This window comes from Vombatus ursinus, unplaced genomic scaffold (genome assembly GCF_900497805.2).
Source record: "Vombatus ursinus unplaced genomic scaffold, bare-nosed wombat genome assembly UNPS02014832.1, whole genome shotgun sequence".
Classification (NCBI taxonomy): Eukaryota; Metazoa; Chordata; class Mammalia; order Diprotodontia; family Vombatidae; genus Vombatus; species Vombatus ursinus.
The window spans coordinates 63,627,282-63,642,883 of record NW_020954610.1 but is presented as its reverse complement, the minus strand read 5'-3'; the positions used below and the strand labels follow the sequence as shown (position 1 = coordinate 63,642,883).

The 15,602-nt window shown below is 39.3% G+C and overlaps 1 protein-coding gene across 1 annotated transcript in view; it reads left to right on the top strand.

Annotated features, from left to right (window-relative positions):
* Positions 1 to 15,602, top strand: part of DNAI1 (dynein axonemal intermediate chain 1) — a 247,207-nt gene that overhangs the window by 35,242 nt on the left and 196,363 nt on the right. Inside the window, exons 3-4 of the mRNA XM_027839294.1 lie at positions 1,665 to 1,706; positions 13,672 to 13,770. Of these exons, the coding sequence (XP_027695095.1) occupies positions 1,665 to 1,706; positions 13,672 to 13,770 (141 nt within the window). The remainder of the gene's footprint in view (positions 1 to 1,664; positions 1,707 to 13,671; positions 13,771 to 15,602) is intronic.

The following is a 15,602-nucleotide window of genomic DNA, read 5'->3' as shown; positions in this document are numbered from 1 at the left end:
CTTCTGATGCCCAGTTTAATGTTCTGTCTTACTACAACCTACTAAGCCACTCCTCTTGTTACATTTTTCATTTGACTAAATGAATGATTCACTGTAGTTGCACACTGACCATAGGCAGTAAAAAGCCCTATTATATTATGTAGCCAGACTCTTACCAACGTGCCATAAAGTGGCAGGTCTTTTAGCCAAATGTGATAAATTTACTGGATTATGCTAGAAGTCCAGCATCCTGCCTGCAGTCATGAACCAATGGTGACTAATCTCTCAGTCCCCAAAACAGACAAACAAAAAGGATTGTGGAAATAATTATACTTAATAGTTGTTTTTTTTTAATAATAATGCATTTCATTTACCAACATAAATGACATAATTTTGCTCATTAAAACCTTCCAAACTATAAGCCATATCATCCAGGGCTGTTTGAGGAGCCAACTCATATCAATATGTCAGGCACACTGAGGTAGGGAAGCCCAGGTATTCTACCCTTTTATAAAAAAGTATGAATTCTGCCTTCTTGCCAAATTACCTGTAGATGATCATTTTCAATTCGACATAAATGACCTTCTGTGTAGATGGAACTATCTTTCCTCTTTCTACTGCAGTTGTACAATATAAAGAGCATGGGATACAGAATAAAAGTCCCTGAGTTTGAACCTCGGCTCTGCCATTTACTACTTGTGTAAAGTTGGGCCAGATTCTTAACTCCTCTGGGCCTTGGTTATCTCAGGTCTAAGGTAAGGAGACTGGACTAGACCAGTGGTGTCAAACTCAAATAGAAATGGGGGCCACTAAGCCATACACAAGAATCCCTATGGGCCACATGGTGACTTAGTTTTAAATGTAATATTATCTATGCTCTGTTGTATTTTATTTTGTTAAATATTTCCCAATTACATTTTAATCTGGTTTGGGCTGCACTTGGCCATGTGTTTGACAGCTCTGGACTAGAGCGCCTCTAGGGTCCTGTCCAGCTCTAAATTTATAATACTATTATCCTATGATTATTCCTTCCCAATACTACCGGCAGATACCTTTCTGCTAAAGCCAGACAGGGCTCCTCCATCGTCCCCAGAACCTGCTATGTTTATTCCCCTCTCTACTTCTGGTGAGGCTGTTCTTTCTCCTTAGGTTGCCCCCCACCTTCCTCTCTACCAATCCAAATCCTACTATCCTTCAGGTCATTTCTACTTCTCTCATTGATCCCATTCCCTGTTGCACCCATAATAACATTTATAATCCACCACTGTCTCTGGATTTTATGTGTGTAAAGTCTTATCACTTCAACAAGATTGTAATCTCTTTAAGAGGAGAGACCTTGTCATAGCCCACATTTGCTCCTCCCCTGTCCCAGTGCTGAATACATACTAGGGGCTTAACACATTCTTGTTGAATTGAATTAAATTGAAAATGCAAAACACCTGACACTAATCTTCCTGGTTGGTCTCCCTGTGTCAATTGGGCAAACCTGGAACAGATGGCCTTCAAATAAAGCACCCTCTTTGGCTGAAACCAAAAGCATGTGCAATCTCTTAGGGAATTGTTTTATGTGATTTTTAAAAAGTGGTATGTGCTTTCTCTAAAAAGCCTCAGGGCCCAAGCATAATATCATTTGCAGCATTACCATGTTTGGGTCAACTCATTTTCTGTTTCTGTTCCTTCTTTAGAGTGGCATTCCACAACCAACTGCCAGGACAACCAGGAAAAGAGTAAGTAACGACTTCTTGGCAGAGTCTTTGTAAGGTTTTAAAAAAAAATTTCCATCTGGGAAAGGGAAAGTATATTCCTATTTGTGCTGTAATTTATTGAGAAAGGGTTGTCATAGTTTTCCATTAAGAAGGGAAATAAATGGGCAAATTGGAAGCTAAAAATGGAAGTTAAAATTAAAGTACATTTAAGGTAAATTAGGAATTTGAAAAAACAAACTTTTGTGCATGATCTGATTTCTTCAATACAAAGTGAATCAGCCATATATGCTGGGTAGAATGATGGGGCCCTCATAGATTAATAGAAGAAGTATTGTCCTAGGGGCTGTTGAGTGAACGAATAATGAATAAGCCCCACCTTTCCTAGAGGCTACTGGACATGGTGAGAGCAAACTAGATTATTAGAATCTTCTGAGCCTGACATGGCCATGCCAGTGAATAAAGGAGCAGTTCTCTGTGCTCCTGAATACTTAGGAGAGGACTCTAGCTCCTTAAAGGTGTCATTGTCACCACAAGCAAAAGAGGGCATGAGTCCCATAGGATAGGGACACTTTCCCTTGTAGTTTCAAGATACACTGTCATTGAGATCACTGATGGAAAATATAGAAACAAAGCCCTCAAGGGCCTATGCCCCTGAGCCCCAAGGTGAGGGGCACCTCCCAGCATTAAGGGGTTGCTACCCAGTGTGCTTGAAAATAATGATGAAGGAAACATGCAAAAAGCTGTGTATCAGGGCTCCTGATGTAATCATCTATTTTCACTAGAGATTCAGGAACTAGCAGGGATTGTAACCCCTACATAAAGTCTATGAGGGGCAGCATGATGCAGTAGATAGAGAGCATACCTCAAAGTCAGGAAGACCAGGGTTCAAATTCTACCTCTAATACAGGCTTTGTGAGCTGCTGTCGGTTAAGGCTGCAAGACTCCTTTGAAGTTACAGAATGGTTATTGATCATTGTTGGTAGAGGAAATTTCCTTACTAGCTAATTCTCTACCAATGAACTCACAAATCTGAACCAAAAACACAGGACAAAGGATGTCATTGTACTTCGCTGGATCCATGCTCTAATTGGTTTGGATACTTATTCCAACAGTACATTTAAGAGCCTGCCATGATACTTTCTTTTATCTGCAGTAAATCCTCCACAGAGAATTTACCTGATATACCACAGCCTTCATTTAGGTTATTTAAGTTGTGTTGTTGCTGTTGTTTTTAAACACTCCATAGGAAGCAGTGTAGGCCTTGGCCTGTTCTTCTATTATCTCTCCCTTTCTTAACATGACTGGCCTACATCCTGTTCTAATGGCACATTTCCTAGATGATATCTTTTCTTGTCACTATTGTAATGTAAATCACATACAGTAAATGGTAATATCCTGCAGCCTCTTTATGCTCACCGTGAATCTCTCCATGATCCTTTGGGCTTCCTATAATTGTTCTTTTTTTTATGGATTAATATATAACTCATAATTTTATTAGCCTTTTAAAAATTAAAATTTAGGCAACTTGGAAATTTTGACATTTGGCAATCCCGTGACTCTATGGGAGAATTAAAGTTAGATAAATAGCTTGCATTTTACAGGTTTTCCTGAAGGTGATGGTTAAGATCTATCTAAAAAGGTAACTAAGTACATTCATTCCACAAATGTTTGTTGTCTACTAGGCATAAGTCACTGTTCCAGGTGCTCTGGGAAGATATAAAGGTGAGTAAAATAGGACAATCTCTCAAGGAGCTTATGATCTAGTAAGGAAGATAAGATATATACATAGATTTCAGCAAAGATATCCATATATTTTACTATCTAATGAAGTAGATGTTTAATCTTATAAAAGTTATAAACTAAGAAATACAGAGAAAAGAGAGTTGTATCCGGACAAGAAGTAATATTTGAGCAGGGCCTTGGGATACATAGGATTTTGATAGTTAAAGATGTTGGGAGAAGATTTTCCAGATACGCAAATACAGAGGCAATAAAGTGCTGAGTTTGAGTAAGTGCAACTAGTTTAGATCATACAAGACACAAGGGGCATGTATGAAAGTAATAGGGAAATTGGATGTGGTGGTTTGGGACCAGATCATGAAAGCTCTTGAATGCCAGTCTGAAGTTTAGGGACTTTATTTTGTCCAACTTTAGTGAGTCACTAAAGATTTTGAGGGCTGGAGAAGGTTATATTGATCAGAGCTGTGTCTTAGTGGGGGGGGGAGGAGGGGGAGGGATTATCTGGCAGCAGTGTGTAGCAAAATTGAAAAGTAAAGAGACTAGAGGAAGGGAGACCAATGGCGGACACCATCGCTATAGTGCAGATATAAGATTGTAAGGGCCTGCAGGGCCTAGGGAGGTGGCATGGGAACAGGGCATGGATACAATAGAGATGGGTTTGTGCTGGAAAAGAAAATTTAGCCAACCTAAAAGAAAAGAGATCTTTGAGAGGATGAGAGCAAACTGTCCTAAGCATTATCAAAGAGAAGCCTTCCCACATTTGTCACTGACCCCTTCTGTTACCACCACCCAAGGGATCAAGGTGTAGTCTCAACTTTACCTCATTCTTCCAGCTTAGCCTCATTCCTGTTCCATGCCCTCCCTCTAATGATGAGTCATTCATATCATAGTCTATTGGATAGACCACTCACCTGGATTAAAATAGCTGATGCTTACTAGTCATGTGACCTTACTAGCGCTTAACCTCTTGGTGCCCCAGGTAACTTTTTATTTTTATTTTTTCCCCAATTACGTGTAAAAACTATTTTTAACATTCTTTTTAAAAATTCTGAGTTCCGAATTCTCTCCTTTCCTCCTTCCCCACCCACCTTATTGAGAAGGTTATATATAGTTGTAGTCATGCAAAACGTATTTCCCTATCGGTCATCTTATGAAAGAAAACATAGACCAAACCAAAAAAACCCCAAGAAAAATAAAGAAAGTTTTTAAAAAAAGAAGCATGCTTTGACCTATATTTAGGCTCCATCGGTTCTTTCTGTGGAGATGGATAGCATCTTTCATCATAAGTCCCAAGTCACTTTCTTAAGACTAAGTTGCAGAACGCTTGCCAGTCAGATGAAGAATTTTCTCTCCAGGAGTTGTCTAAACCAATGACATTTCAGGTCAGGACAAAATATACCTTCCCTCATTACTCCTTTACCTCTGAAAATCCTATAATACCTACCACACCAGATTGTCGTGAGCTTCACATAAGATAAGGTATAGTGTTTTGCAAACTTTAAAGCACCATGTAATCTTTGCTGTCGTTCTCTTCATATCAGTCCATTGCAGCCTGTCATGTAGAGTGCAATATCTACTTTGTTTTGACTTGAAGAATCCTAGAATCTTAGAGTTGGAAGTGACCTTAGAGGTAATTCAACTTTGATTAAGTAACTCAGTGATGGGAGACTCATCACCTTTCAAAGCACTTGCAGAAATTTAAGGTTTACAACATGTTTTACAAACATATCTATTTTCTCATTTAATCCCTACCACAACTCGGCGATCTCCATTTTATAGAGAAAGGAAATGGAGGCTTAGAGATATTGGTCACATTGTAAATGTTGAAGACAAGATTCGAATCCAGGTCTCCTAGACTCTTAATCCAATAATCTTTCCACTGTATTACACTGACTCGCTCAAAAAGTTAAAATAAAAAAAAAGACTATTTAAAAATGAAATTAAAATAAACAATGTAAGTAGAGGTCATTTAGTTCAACCTCTCATCTAATTTAAGATCCATCTTAGGATAACACAGATTTAGGGCTAGACAGGGACCTTAGAGATCATTTAGTCCAACTCCATCATTTTTTCAGATAGGTAAAACATTAAGTGTTAAGCTTACTATCTGCCAGCTATATGTACATATTGTGGCATGTTTTAGAAATAGTGGCTAGAAGTGAAGGCTGGGTGCTAGGCAAGAAAACTCGCCTGTCACAGGCCAGGGTGGTTTCCTGAGCCAGTATCCAAGGGTCTAGTGTATGCCTTGAGATGAGGATGATGGCTGGAGTGTAGGCAGAATAGTTTGGAAATGGTGGCCTGGATGTGATTGGATGAGGAAACTGGGAGCCAGAATAGTTGAAGGATTTGCCCAGAATTTCACAATTCATAGTCAGGATCTGCCCCTAGGACTTCTGACTCCATAGTGGACATCCAGCATCTGCTTGAACGCTTCTAGAGATGGAGAGGCCGCTTCATCACAATGCAGTCCATTCCATGGTTGAACTTTTCTAATTTTAAGAAAGTTCTACTTTATATCAAAACAAAATCTGCTTTCCTACAACTTGTACCCATTGTTCCTATTTCTGACCTTTGGGGCAACACAGAATAATTTTATTCTCTCTTCCACATGGTGACCCTTTTGATATTTGAATACAACTAACACATATTCTGTAAGTTTTCTCTTGTCCCCAAAGTTGAGGATGTTTGAGGGTATATTACGACTTAATTTTAGCAGCCAATGTGGCAACATAAAACTGGCTTTTCTGTTTCAACCTCCAAACTCTTTCCTTAACTAATGGACACTTCTCTTAACTACTTACAGGCTCTCCTTGGATCCCTTTTGAGCTACCTTATTCCTTGGGTTCTCCAGCCTAGTCCAAGTTCCATAAACTCTCTGCTTTTGTTTTTCTTTTTTTTTTCTTAGTCATATTCACAATTCCTGCCCAGAGGCCCTCTCTTTCTTTGGCCCCTGTTGTTCTTTTTTTTTCCTTTTTTTTTTTCCTCTTCTTCTTTCTTCCATACTATGTTAAGATACTTCTCGTCTCAGCCAATCCAGGGCCTGTACCCTTAGGCTGTATGTATAGTCTGGACTAGAGCTATTCATCATAAAAGGAACCAAACTCTGTAAATAATTTTGACTTTTTATGACTTGCCAAATGGGAAGAATAAAAACTTTCCAGAGAGACTTGAAAACAGATTTGTTAAAAACCAGATACTTATATTTCTTGTGTGCCATGGTGAAAAATCCAAAAAGAGAAAAATGTAGCATTTGGAGCTGCTGGAGAGTGTTCTGTGTCGTAGACAGAATCCAGGGTAACTTTTCCCATCGGGGAAGCTGACCTAATCTTTTATTTTGGCATCATCATTCTCACATAGTTCCATATGTGTGTGGACATATATGCATATACTTGTTCTGTATATCTTTTTTCTCCTCTTATTTGATTCTGGTTTTAACTGTGGAGCAATAATACTTGTCCCTGATTACTTTTCCTCCCCATGTTAAGTGATGCTGACATGCCTTCTCCATTAGAAACTAGGTCTAAGATTCCCCTCGCCCTCCCTCATTTACCTTCTGTCAAGGTACAGTGGCAAGAGCAAAAAGTCAGAAAGACCTGATTTGAGCCCCAGCTCCAAAGCTGTGCAGTCAGGAAACTCACTGAATCACTTTTTCGTTCAACTTCCTCTGTGAAATGGGAACATAATACATTACCTCCAGGGTTGTTAGGAGTATTGTTCTTTCTAATGTACCATTCTAACTCTGTGGGGATTTCTCAACCAAATCATATCATAAAAATAACAATCTTAAATCATTTAAGCCAATCTGAAACAGTACAGCAAGTGATTTAAAAGATGGAGCTTTGTAACATTTAGTATGATTGAGCAGGGTTGAATCTGTAAACCATACCCTTTTCCTGCTTAGTCCCTTTTATGCCTATAATTAGAGTATCTACCACTACATGGACAGAGGTGCTGATTAGACACACAGGGGCTTTGTGGTTAGCCCCTTTTTCCAATCGTTGTCTTAAAGCACTTAGCACGATCCAGTCATTATTACTTTTCTCTATAAAAATATAACTTAAATAATAGATATTGATTAAGCATTATTTATATTTACATGCTAACTTAAGTAAATAGCATTTGAAGTGTGTCTTAAAGAAATATAATACCTAGACACAGACTGGTCCATTTCTCTGTAATTAACTGGTTTCTAACAGAGCTTCAGTTTTTGTTGTTGTCCAGTTGTGTCTGACAGAAAATGTGAGATGCGCAAATCTAGAGACCTCTCCGTCCCAAATGTTCAAATAGGCTATTTGTGCCCAACCTGCGGTAGAGCCTTCTGAGCTCATAATGATTTGATCAGCCATAGTTGAACACACTGTACCTTCACCCTGACATCATTGGTCTTCTTCAAGTGTGAAGTATAAACAATAACAACAGTGCTTCACTCAATACAGGGTTTATTTTATGTTTTTCTCACTTAGAGTGAATAAGGCTTATTTAAACCTTTATCCACCAATTCTGATTCTTCTATGATATCCAACATCTAGTCCTAATAACTCTGTCTCCAGAGGTGTCACAGCCTTCTCTTATCCCTGAGTCTTTCAGGGGAAAAAAAGAGAAAGCATTGCTCATCTCTTGCTGCTAGATCTAATCACTGTTCAGTTCTTGTAAAGGAAAACCTTTCTGTGGGTTTCCTGATCCTCAAATTAGCTAATGGCTGTGCTGTTTCTTCTTGTAGGGTGGAGACAGAAATGATAGAGAAAAAGTTCCAGGGTACTATGAGGCTTGAGCCTAGAAAAGGACATCACCATTATCTCACCCAACACCACCAAGCTGATGATGCTAGGACTGTTTTTAGATAGCCAAACCAAAACATAGTTCACTTGTGTGAGCTGTTGGGTTCTAGGTACTTTCACCTCCCCTCCCTTTCCGTTCCCATATGGCCACATGAAAGGATCATGGGTCTGGAAAGGATGTCAGAAGTCATTTAGTCCCACTGCAAGGACATAACTTCTTTCCTCTCCCTATCCTCTATTCCTCAAAAACATCATCCTTTCAGATATTACAAAAGGTGATTTGTAAGTACCTATGGTTCCATTACAGTGTGGATTACACATGGATGCAGCTCAGCAACTTTTCTGTAATTTATCCTCTTGGAATATTACCCGAGGCACTGAGAGGTTAACTTTCCTGTGATCACTCAGCCAGTATGTGTCTGAATCAGGACTTCAATTAAGTGCCTACTATGTGCCAGACATTGTGCTAAGCACTGGGGATACGATAAAAGGTGAAAGATAATCTCTGCCCTCAAAAAGCCTATTGTCTACCAAGACTTTCTGATTGGAAGATACTCTAGAGAAAACATGCACAGGGAGCAGTGATAAATGAAGAGCACAAAGGTTTTCAAAAATAAATATCTTTTGAATTAATCCTGATCATAAGCACTGATTTATAGGGCCTGAGACCTTCCATTTTCTTAGGTCCTTCCTTCATCCTGCCTACCTTCCACTTGTTTTTTTTTTTTCCCCTTTATGTTAAGATCAGTTCAGGTTATCCTGGTTTCCAAGGCTGTTACGTTTAAAACCTCCAGAATCTGTTCTTTCATCCCTTTAGTTGTGAGTATGGGAGGCTAGACACTGAAGCAAATACTTCCACCAGCTTCATAATTTTCATGGGATACCTTAGCTTAGACTGCTGGCTTCTGGACCTGGGAACATTTTCTCTGCTTTCTCCACTAACAGGTGAAAGGCACTCTTCCCTCCCTGGGCCTGAAGAGCTATCTCCCCTTTGACTTCTGTCAAGTTACTACTAACTCATCTTTTGGAGACTTTTATATTCTGGCGTACTAGAAGTTTATTTCACCCACTTGGACCTATCCTTTCTTGTTTTGGCTAATTTTTCCTGAAGCAAATTCTAATAGCCGGATAATCTTGGCTGACTGATTCATTGATGATTAAATTGTTTCTTCCACTTTTGTCTTACATGGTCTTCAGGCCTCATGGGCTGGACCATCAGTCAAATTCCCTTCCTTTCTCCACATCTACTGACCCCCCCCCCCCCCAATAGTCTTTCCTTTCTCATTGAGTTCAGTGAATGGCTAATAGTCTTTCATCTTCAACTCCTACCCTCCTACTAGGGAACTTCAGTATACATATTGATATGTGCACTCAAACATCCTAACTTCCCATTTCCTCAATTTACTGATTTCTCATGACCTGCTCTTCCACTGTACTCTAGCTACACATAACGATGTTCATAGTCTTGATTTTGCCCATACCCACAAGAGTTTCATGTTTATGATCTCTGAAATTTCTTTGTCTGATCATGATCTTTTATCATTCCATTTTTCTCTTTGCCTTATGACCTCAATCCTTCATCTTCACCATGACCTCCAATTTTCCACCCCCAGTTCTTTTCCCATCACCCTAATGCTGGCTATACTTTCCTCCCTTCTTCATCTTAACCCCTTGGTGAATGAATTAAATTCTTATTTACTCTCAAGTCCTTTGCTCCCTTATTCTATCACCAATCAGCCTAGCCAATCCCCATCTTTGAATCACTCTCACCATCTAATGCTTTCCCTCTTATTCTTATGCTCCTCAAGAGAACAGTTGCTAACTGGCTCCACTACATGGTTATGTTGCATAATGTCAACTGGTCCTTCATTGTGTGGCAAGGCAATTCTTTTTTTTATCTCCCTAATTGATTCACTATCCCACTTACCACAGAGGCTTTCCAAATCTTTTCATCCCTCCTCAAACCGCACACAGCTCACCCTCCCTCATCGTTTCAGCTGAGAACTTTGCCTCACATTTCACTGGAAAAAATTGAGGCCATTTTGAGATAACTCCCTTCCCCGCCCCCCCACCCGCCTCACCCGTGCCGAATTTCACACCACTGAGATGCCTACTTTCACTCTCTCCTCCCTTGCCCCTGTTTCACACAAAGAGGTGGTCCTTGTCTTTGACAAGGCAAACTCTTCTACATGTGCAAATGATCCCATCTTCTCCAGCAGACTGCCTCCTCTATCACCCCTACTCTCTGTCTCTTTTCATTCTCTCCCCATCTACTGCCTACAAACATGCCCCTCTCTTCTCCATCCTTAAAAAATCCATCCATTCCCACTAGTTATTGTTCTGTCTTTCTCTTTTCTGTAGTTATATGCATTGAGAAGGACAACTACGATAGATGCCTCTACTGCATTTCCTCCTACTCTCATCTTCACTCTTTGCAATCTGGTTTCTGACCTCATCATTCGACTAAAATTGTTCTCTCCAAAGTTACTAATGATTTCTTAATTTAATGACCTTTTGTATATAGTTGCTTATATATTATCTCCCACCTTAGACTGTGATCTCCTTGAGTTCAGACAACTGTTTTTGCCTTTCTTTCTGTCTCTAGTGCTTAGCAGGAGTGCTTGGTACAGGGCAAGAACTTAATAAATAGATGTTTATTGACCAATTTGTTGATTATTTCAGAGGCTAGGCTCCCTTATGTTGCTGCCAGCATGGACTTTCCTTCTCTGACTGAATTTCTCTTTCATTCTGAATCAGTGTCCTCTGGTGAGCCTGACACTAGTTCTCTACTCATTGATTGAATTAAGCTCTTAAACATACATTAAGATAAAGGGACAAGAGATGCTAGTAATGGGCACCTTTGCTTGTTCTTAACCAGAGGATCTAGTCATTTCCCCATGCCAGGTTAATGGGACTTACGACCCAGACTCATGCTTGAATCTCACCTTTTTGAGATTATATTCCCAAAAAGTCAGCAACAAATAACAACTTTCTTTTTCTTTTCTTTTCTTTTTTTTACAATAATTATAGATGTTTAAAATGCATGGTTATAGAGTAATATCAACATATCCTTACTCCTACTGTCTTAATAATTCAGCAAGAGGTAATTTCATCATGATCTTTCTGATTCTGTCCTTTCAAATTGACACCATTTCCTTTAATCAGGATATGGTCACCTAGGTGACCAAATATACTCACCCAACTCACTTGCTTTTGAAGCCTGAAGTTTATGTCAGAGTTATTTTGCATCTAATACTAGAGGTGTCTTAACAATGAACAGACATTTATTAAATTTTTGCTTTGTGCCTTTCACCATGCACTGGGGATACAAAGACAAAAATGAAACAATCTCTTCCCTCAAGGAACTTGAATTCTATCAACATATAAATAAATATATTCAAAATAAATACAAAGCCAATTTATGGGGAAGAGAATACTAGAAGCTGGGGAGGAGGGGTTACTAATTAATTCACCTTGAAAGTATATAGTCATCTGGACTGACATAGGCTTCAAATGCTAATTCCTCTGGGAGAAAGAACACAGTGACTTAGATGAACATTTAGATTTAAATGAACAGCATCACATTCTATTCTGAGGGAAGATTTTGATGTAAAGGGGAGATGGAGACAACAGGAAAATAACAGGCATATAAATCTAACCTTAGGTTGATCTTATCCTTTTATCCCTTTTGAACCTTTTAAATATATGGAGCAAAATAGTTTCAAAAAGTAGTTTTACAGTGATTGCTTCAGAGGCTTTCATCCATCTCTGCTGGACTGTTAGGTGATAAGACTATAACTCAATCATCAGGGGAGCAACTTATTCAGAGAGTTTACTTTGATTCCAGACCCTGTTGTTCACATTTGAGAATTATTAGCAAAAATATCCTCCTAATCTCAGTTCTTATAGAGTCATAGATCTTAGAACTGAAAGAGGCCTCAGGAGATTATCTGGTCAACCTGGGTAAGGTCTTTATCCTCATTTTACAAGTGGAGTAACTGAGGCCCAGAGAACTTAAGTAACTTACCAAAGATCATGTGGTTAGTAGAAGGCAGAGGGCATGTTTAAACCCAAGGTTCACCTCTCCTAGCAGAGGATTTTTACTATACCATTCTGTCATCTTTTCCTCTTGCTATGTAAAAGGAAAGAAACATCTCTCAGCACCATAGGATTTAAAGTCTACAGGGTTCTAGAGATGAAAATCCACACTCGATTTCAATTCTACTCATGCTGAACTAATAACTACCACTAGGGAGTAAATGTTACTTTCTCTCTTAAAGTATAAATTCAAAATTTAGCTTAACTACAAGAACCTTCATAAGTCTTTCAATAGACCTATTGCACATGGATCAGGAAAGAAATATGCTATTACTTATCTCTCCACAGTTCATTTACTGTTTAGATAAAGTGTCTAGAGTACTAGACTTGGAGACAGAAATACCAGCTTTCAAATGTGGCCTCATATGCTTACTAGCTGTGTGATCCTGGTCAAGTTGTTCAATCTCTCTGTGCCTCAGTTTCCTCTTTAGTTAATGAGGATAATAACAGCACCTACTTAACAGGGTTATTGTTACAGTCAAATTAGATAATATATGCAAAGTACTTTGCAAACATTATCATTACTATTATTTCATTGCAGAAACAACATTTGCCTTTGGACCCAAGAAGATGGCTATTTTCCCAAGCCATGTATGGTAGACTTTACAAAATTGTAATTAAAAAGACATCCTGATTTAAGTACAAATCATCACAGTACTTAACTTTAAGGCAGAAAATGCTTTGAACCCTTAAACTTTTTAATCAGAGGTTTGGCTTTTTAATCAAAGGAAACTCTATCAGGCAGGGAAGTTTCGATCCATCACTGCAGCAATCTGTTTTTCATAGTTGAATGAACAGCATGATATATTTTGATGTTTAACCTACTTATACTATGAGCTCTGCCAGAGGGCAGCAAATCTTGGATGTTTGTTTCTTTTAGGGTGTAAAATGTTCTGGGAAAGAATGTCTAACAACCCATGCCCCAAATAGCATTACTCAATCTAAGTGTGTTTGAAAATATTCTGATTAGAAACTTATGTAACAATAATTTTAACACCAAAAAAAAAAAAAAAAGTAATTAGATGTCATTTGCGGTGCCTTGGGGCAATTAGAGCATAGACTTGAGCTGCTTTGTTATAATAACATGTTAGCAGTTTATAAGCTCATTTTGAAACAAAAGAACATGGCCAAGGAAATTTAGCTTTTGAATCCTAAATAGTAAAAACAAAGTGATAAAAATGAGGTTCATGGGAGGCTTTGTGAAAACAATGTTCTTTAAGACACATTTTGTCCTTTCTGAGCTGGATCAACCAAGAATGGCCAATTGGAGCACTTGCATTAGAATGAATGATTTCCAGAATGGGTAGAACTCAAGATCCCAGTTATGGATGTAAATTAACTATACTGTCTTTTTGTGTGTGTGTGTGCAGGATGAGGACGCTGGCCCAGATGTGGGAGAAGGGGCAGATGAGTGGACTCAAGCCAAGATGCTGCTCAAACCCCCAGACCAGTTGGAGCTGACTGAAGCTGTGAGTAAATTTGCTTCTTAGATTCCAGCCTTGTCAGCCTCTTTCATTATCTTTTCTTTCTTTGTTGTTGGTCAGTCATTTCAGTTACGTCCAGCTCTCGTGACCCCATTTGGCCTTTTCTTGACAGAGATGCTGGAATGGTTTGCCATTTTCTTTTCCAACTCATTTTATAGATGAAGAAACTGAGGCAAGCAGCATTAAGTGACATGCCTAGGGTCACACAACTAGTAAGTGTTTAAGACCAGATTTCAACTTGGGAAGATAAGACTCCAGGTCTGGCACTCTATCTACTATATCACTTAGCCGCCCCCCAAATATAGGTTTCTATCCCTACTGAGTAGGCATTTATTTTCTTAGCCATGGAATATCAAGTACCCTATATTCACATGACCAAAGGATCATAGCACAAAACAGGATGCCCAGTTTTCCTGTATATTCATGTTGAAAAAGAGAATAGTGTTTATTTAGCTCTGAAGAGGACCCTGCCAGCTTCCATAGTGGGACGTTCCAGAATGCTCATGCTACTGGATAGGAAGTTTATACATTTCTGTTACCAGGTGGGTTTTGGATTGCCATTTGTTTTTCAGCGATTATCCCACAGGATCCCTGTTGTTGCAACATTAAGTGAATACTTCAGCCAGTTTCTCTGTCAGCTTTTGCCACGGTGAGCTGCTAAATGTTTCTCTTTTTCTAGGACTGTTGCTAATTTGGTGTGAGAGCAGACTTCCCATTTGACAGACATTGTACCCAGGCAGTCTCCCAGGGAAGTATCTGGACCTGAGGCCCTTAAAAGGGGCTAGTATAGAGAAAACTGAGGGCCAGTCACTTAACCAGAGTCACACAGATAGGAAGTGACATGGGGCAAAGCACAACCCGTCTGGACCTCATTTTCCTCATCTATAAAACGAGAGGCTTGGGCTATATGACCTCTGAGGTCTCCTAGCTCTACTTAATCTATAATCCTATGATTCTATGTTATTTGGTCCTTCGGGACTTCACAAATGGCATCATAGGATCATAGATTTAGGGCTGGAAGGATCCTTAAAGGGCACTGAGTCCCACCCCCTCACTTGACATATGAGGAAACTGAAGCCCAGAGATGTTAGGTGACTTACCTGGGGCCACATAGTATCTGAGGCAGGATTTGAACCCAAGTCTTCCTGACTCCAATGCTGGATTATTCCATCCACTAAATCATGCTTGCCTCTGGAGTCTCCCTGAGGGGAAAAAATGTGAACTTTGTCTTTGGTCCTCCTTTGGCTCCCCTTGCTGCCTCCCATTTCCTTTTTCAAAGCCCTCCCTATTCATAGACTTACAAGCATGTTGTCTTCCTGTTCTCTTCATCTCCCCCTTATGTCCAAAACTTCCCTTGGGGCAGAATGCGATGCTCTTCATTTAAACCTTACTCTTTGTCCAAGTCATCATGTTCTTTCTCAGGAGGAATTAGCATTTTAAGCCAATTTCAGTCCAGATTACCAAGTACTTTCAAGGATTGGAGGAAAAGGCATTAAGACACTTCCCCGACGGGGCTGAACAGAAATAGTAAAGAAAAGATACATAGGTCTTTTTTTTTTTTCCAGCCAAAAGCAAGGTTTATTAAAGATCTGCCGTATTAGCCAGAGTCTTAAGGAATCTGAGCATCTGTGAACTGTTGGCTAGATTGTAAAAATCTGAACAGTGGCTAGATTATAAGAATTAGAGCTGATACATAGGTATTTGAGCTGTGTCAGCTGTAGGATGTTTGACTTTGGGGTCCCGAGCAGGAGGTGTAACTGCTGCTTTTTGAGTCAAAGGTTGAGTTGGAGCACCGGCCCTGAAGTCAGGAGGACCTG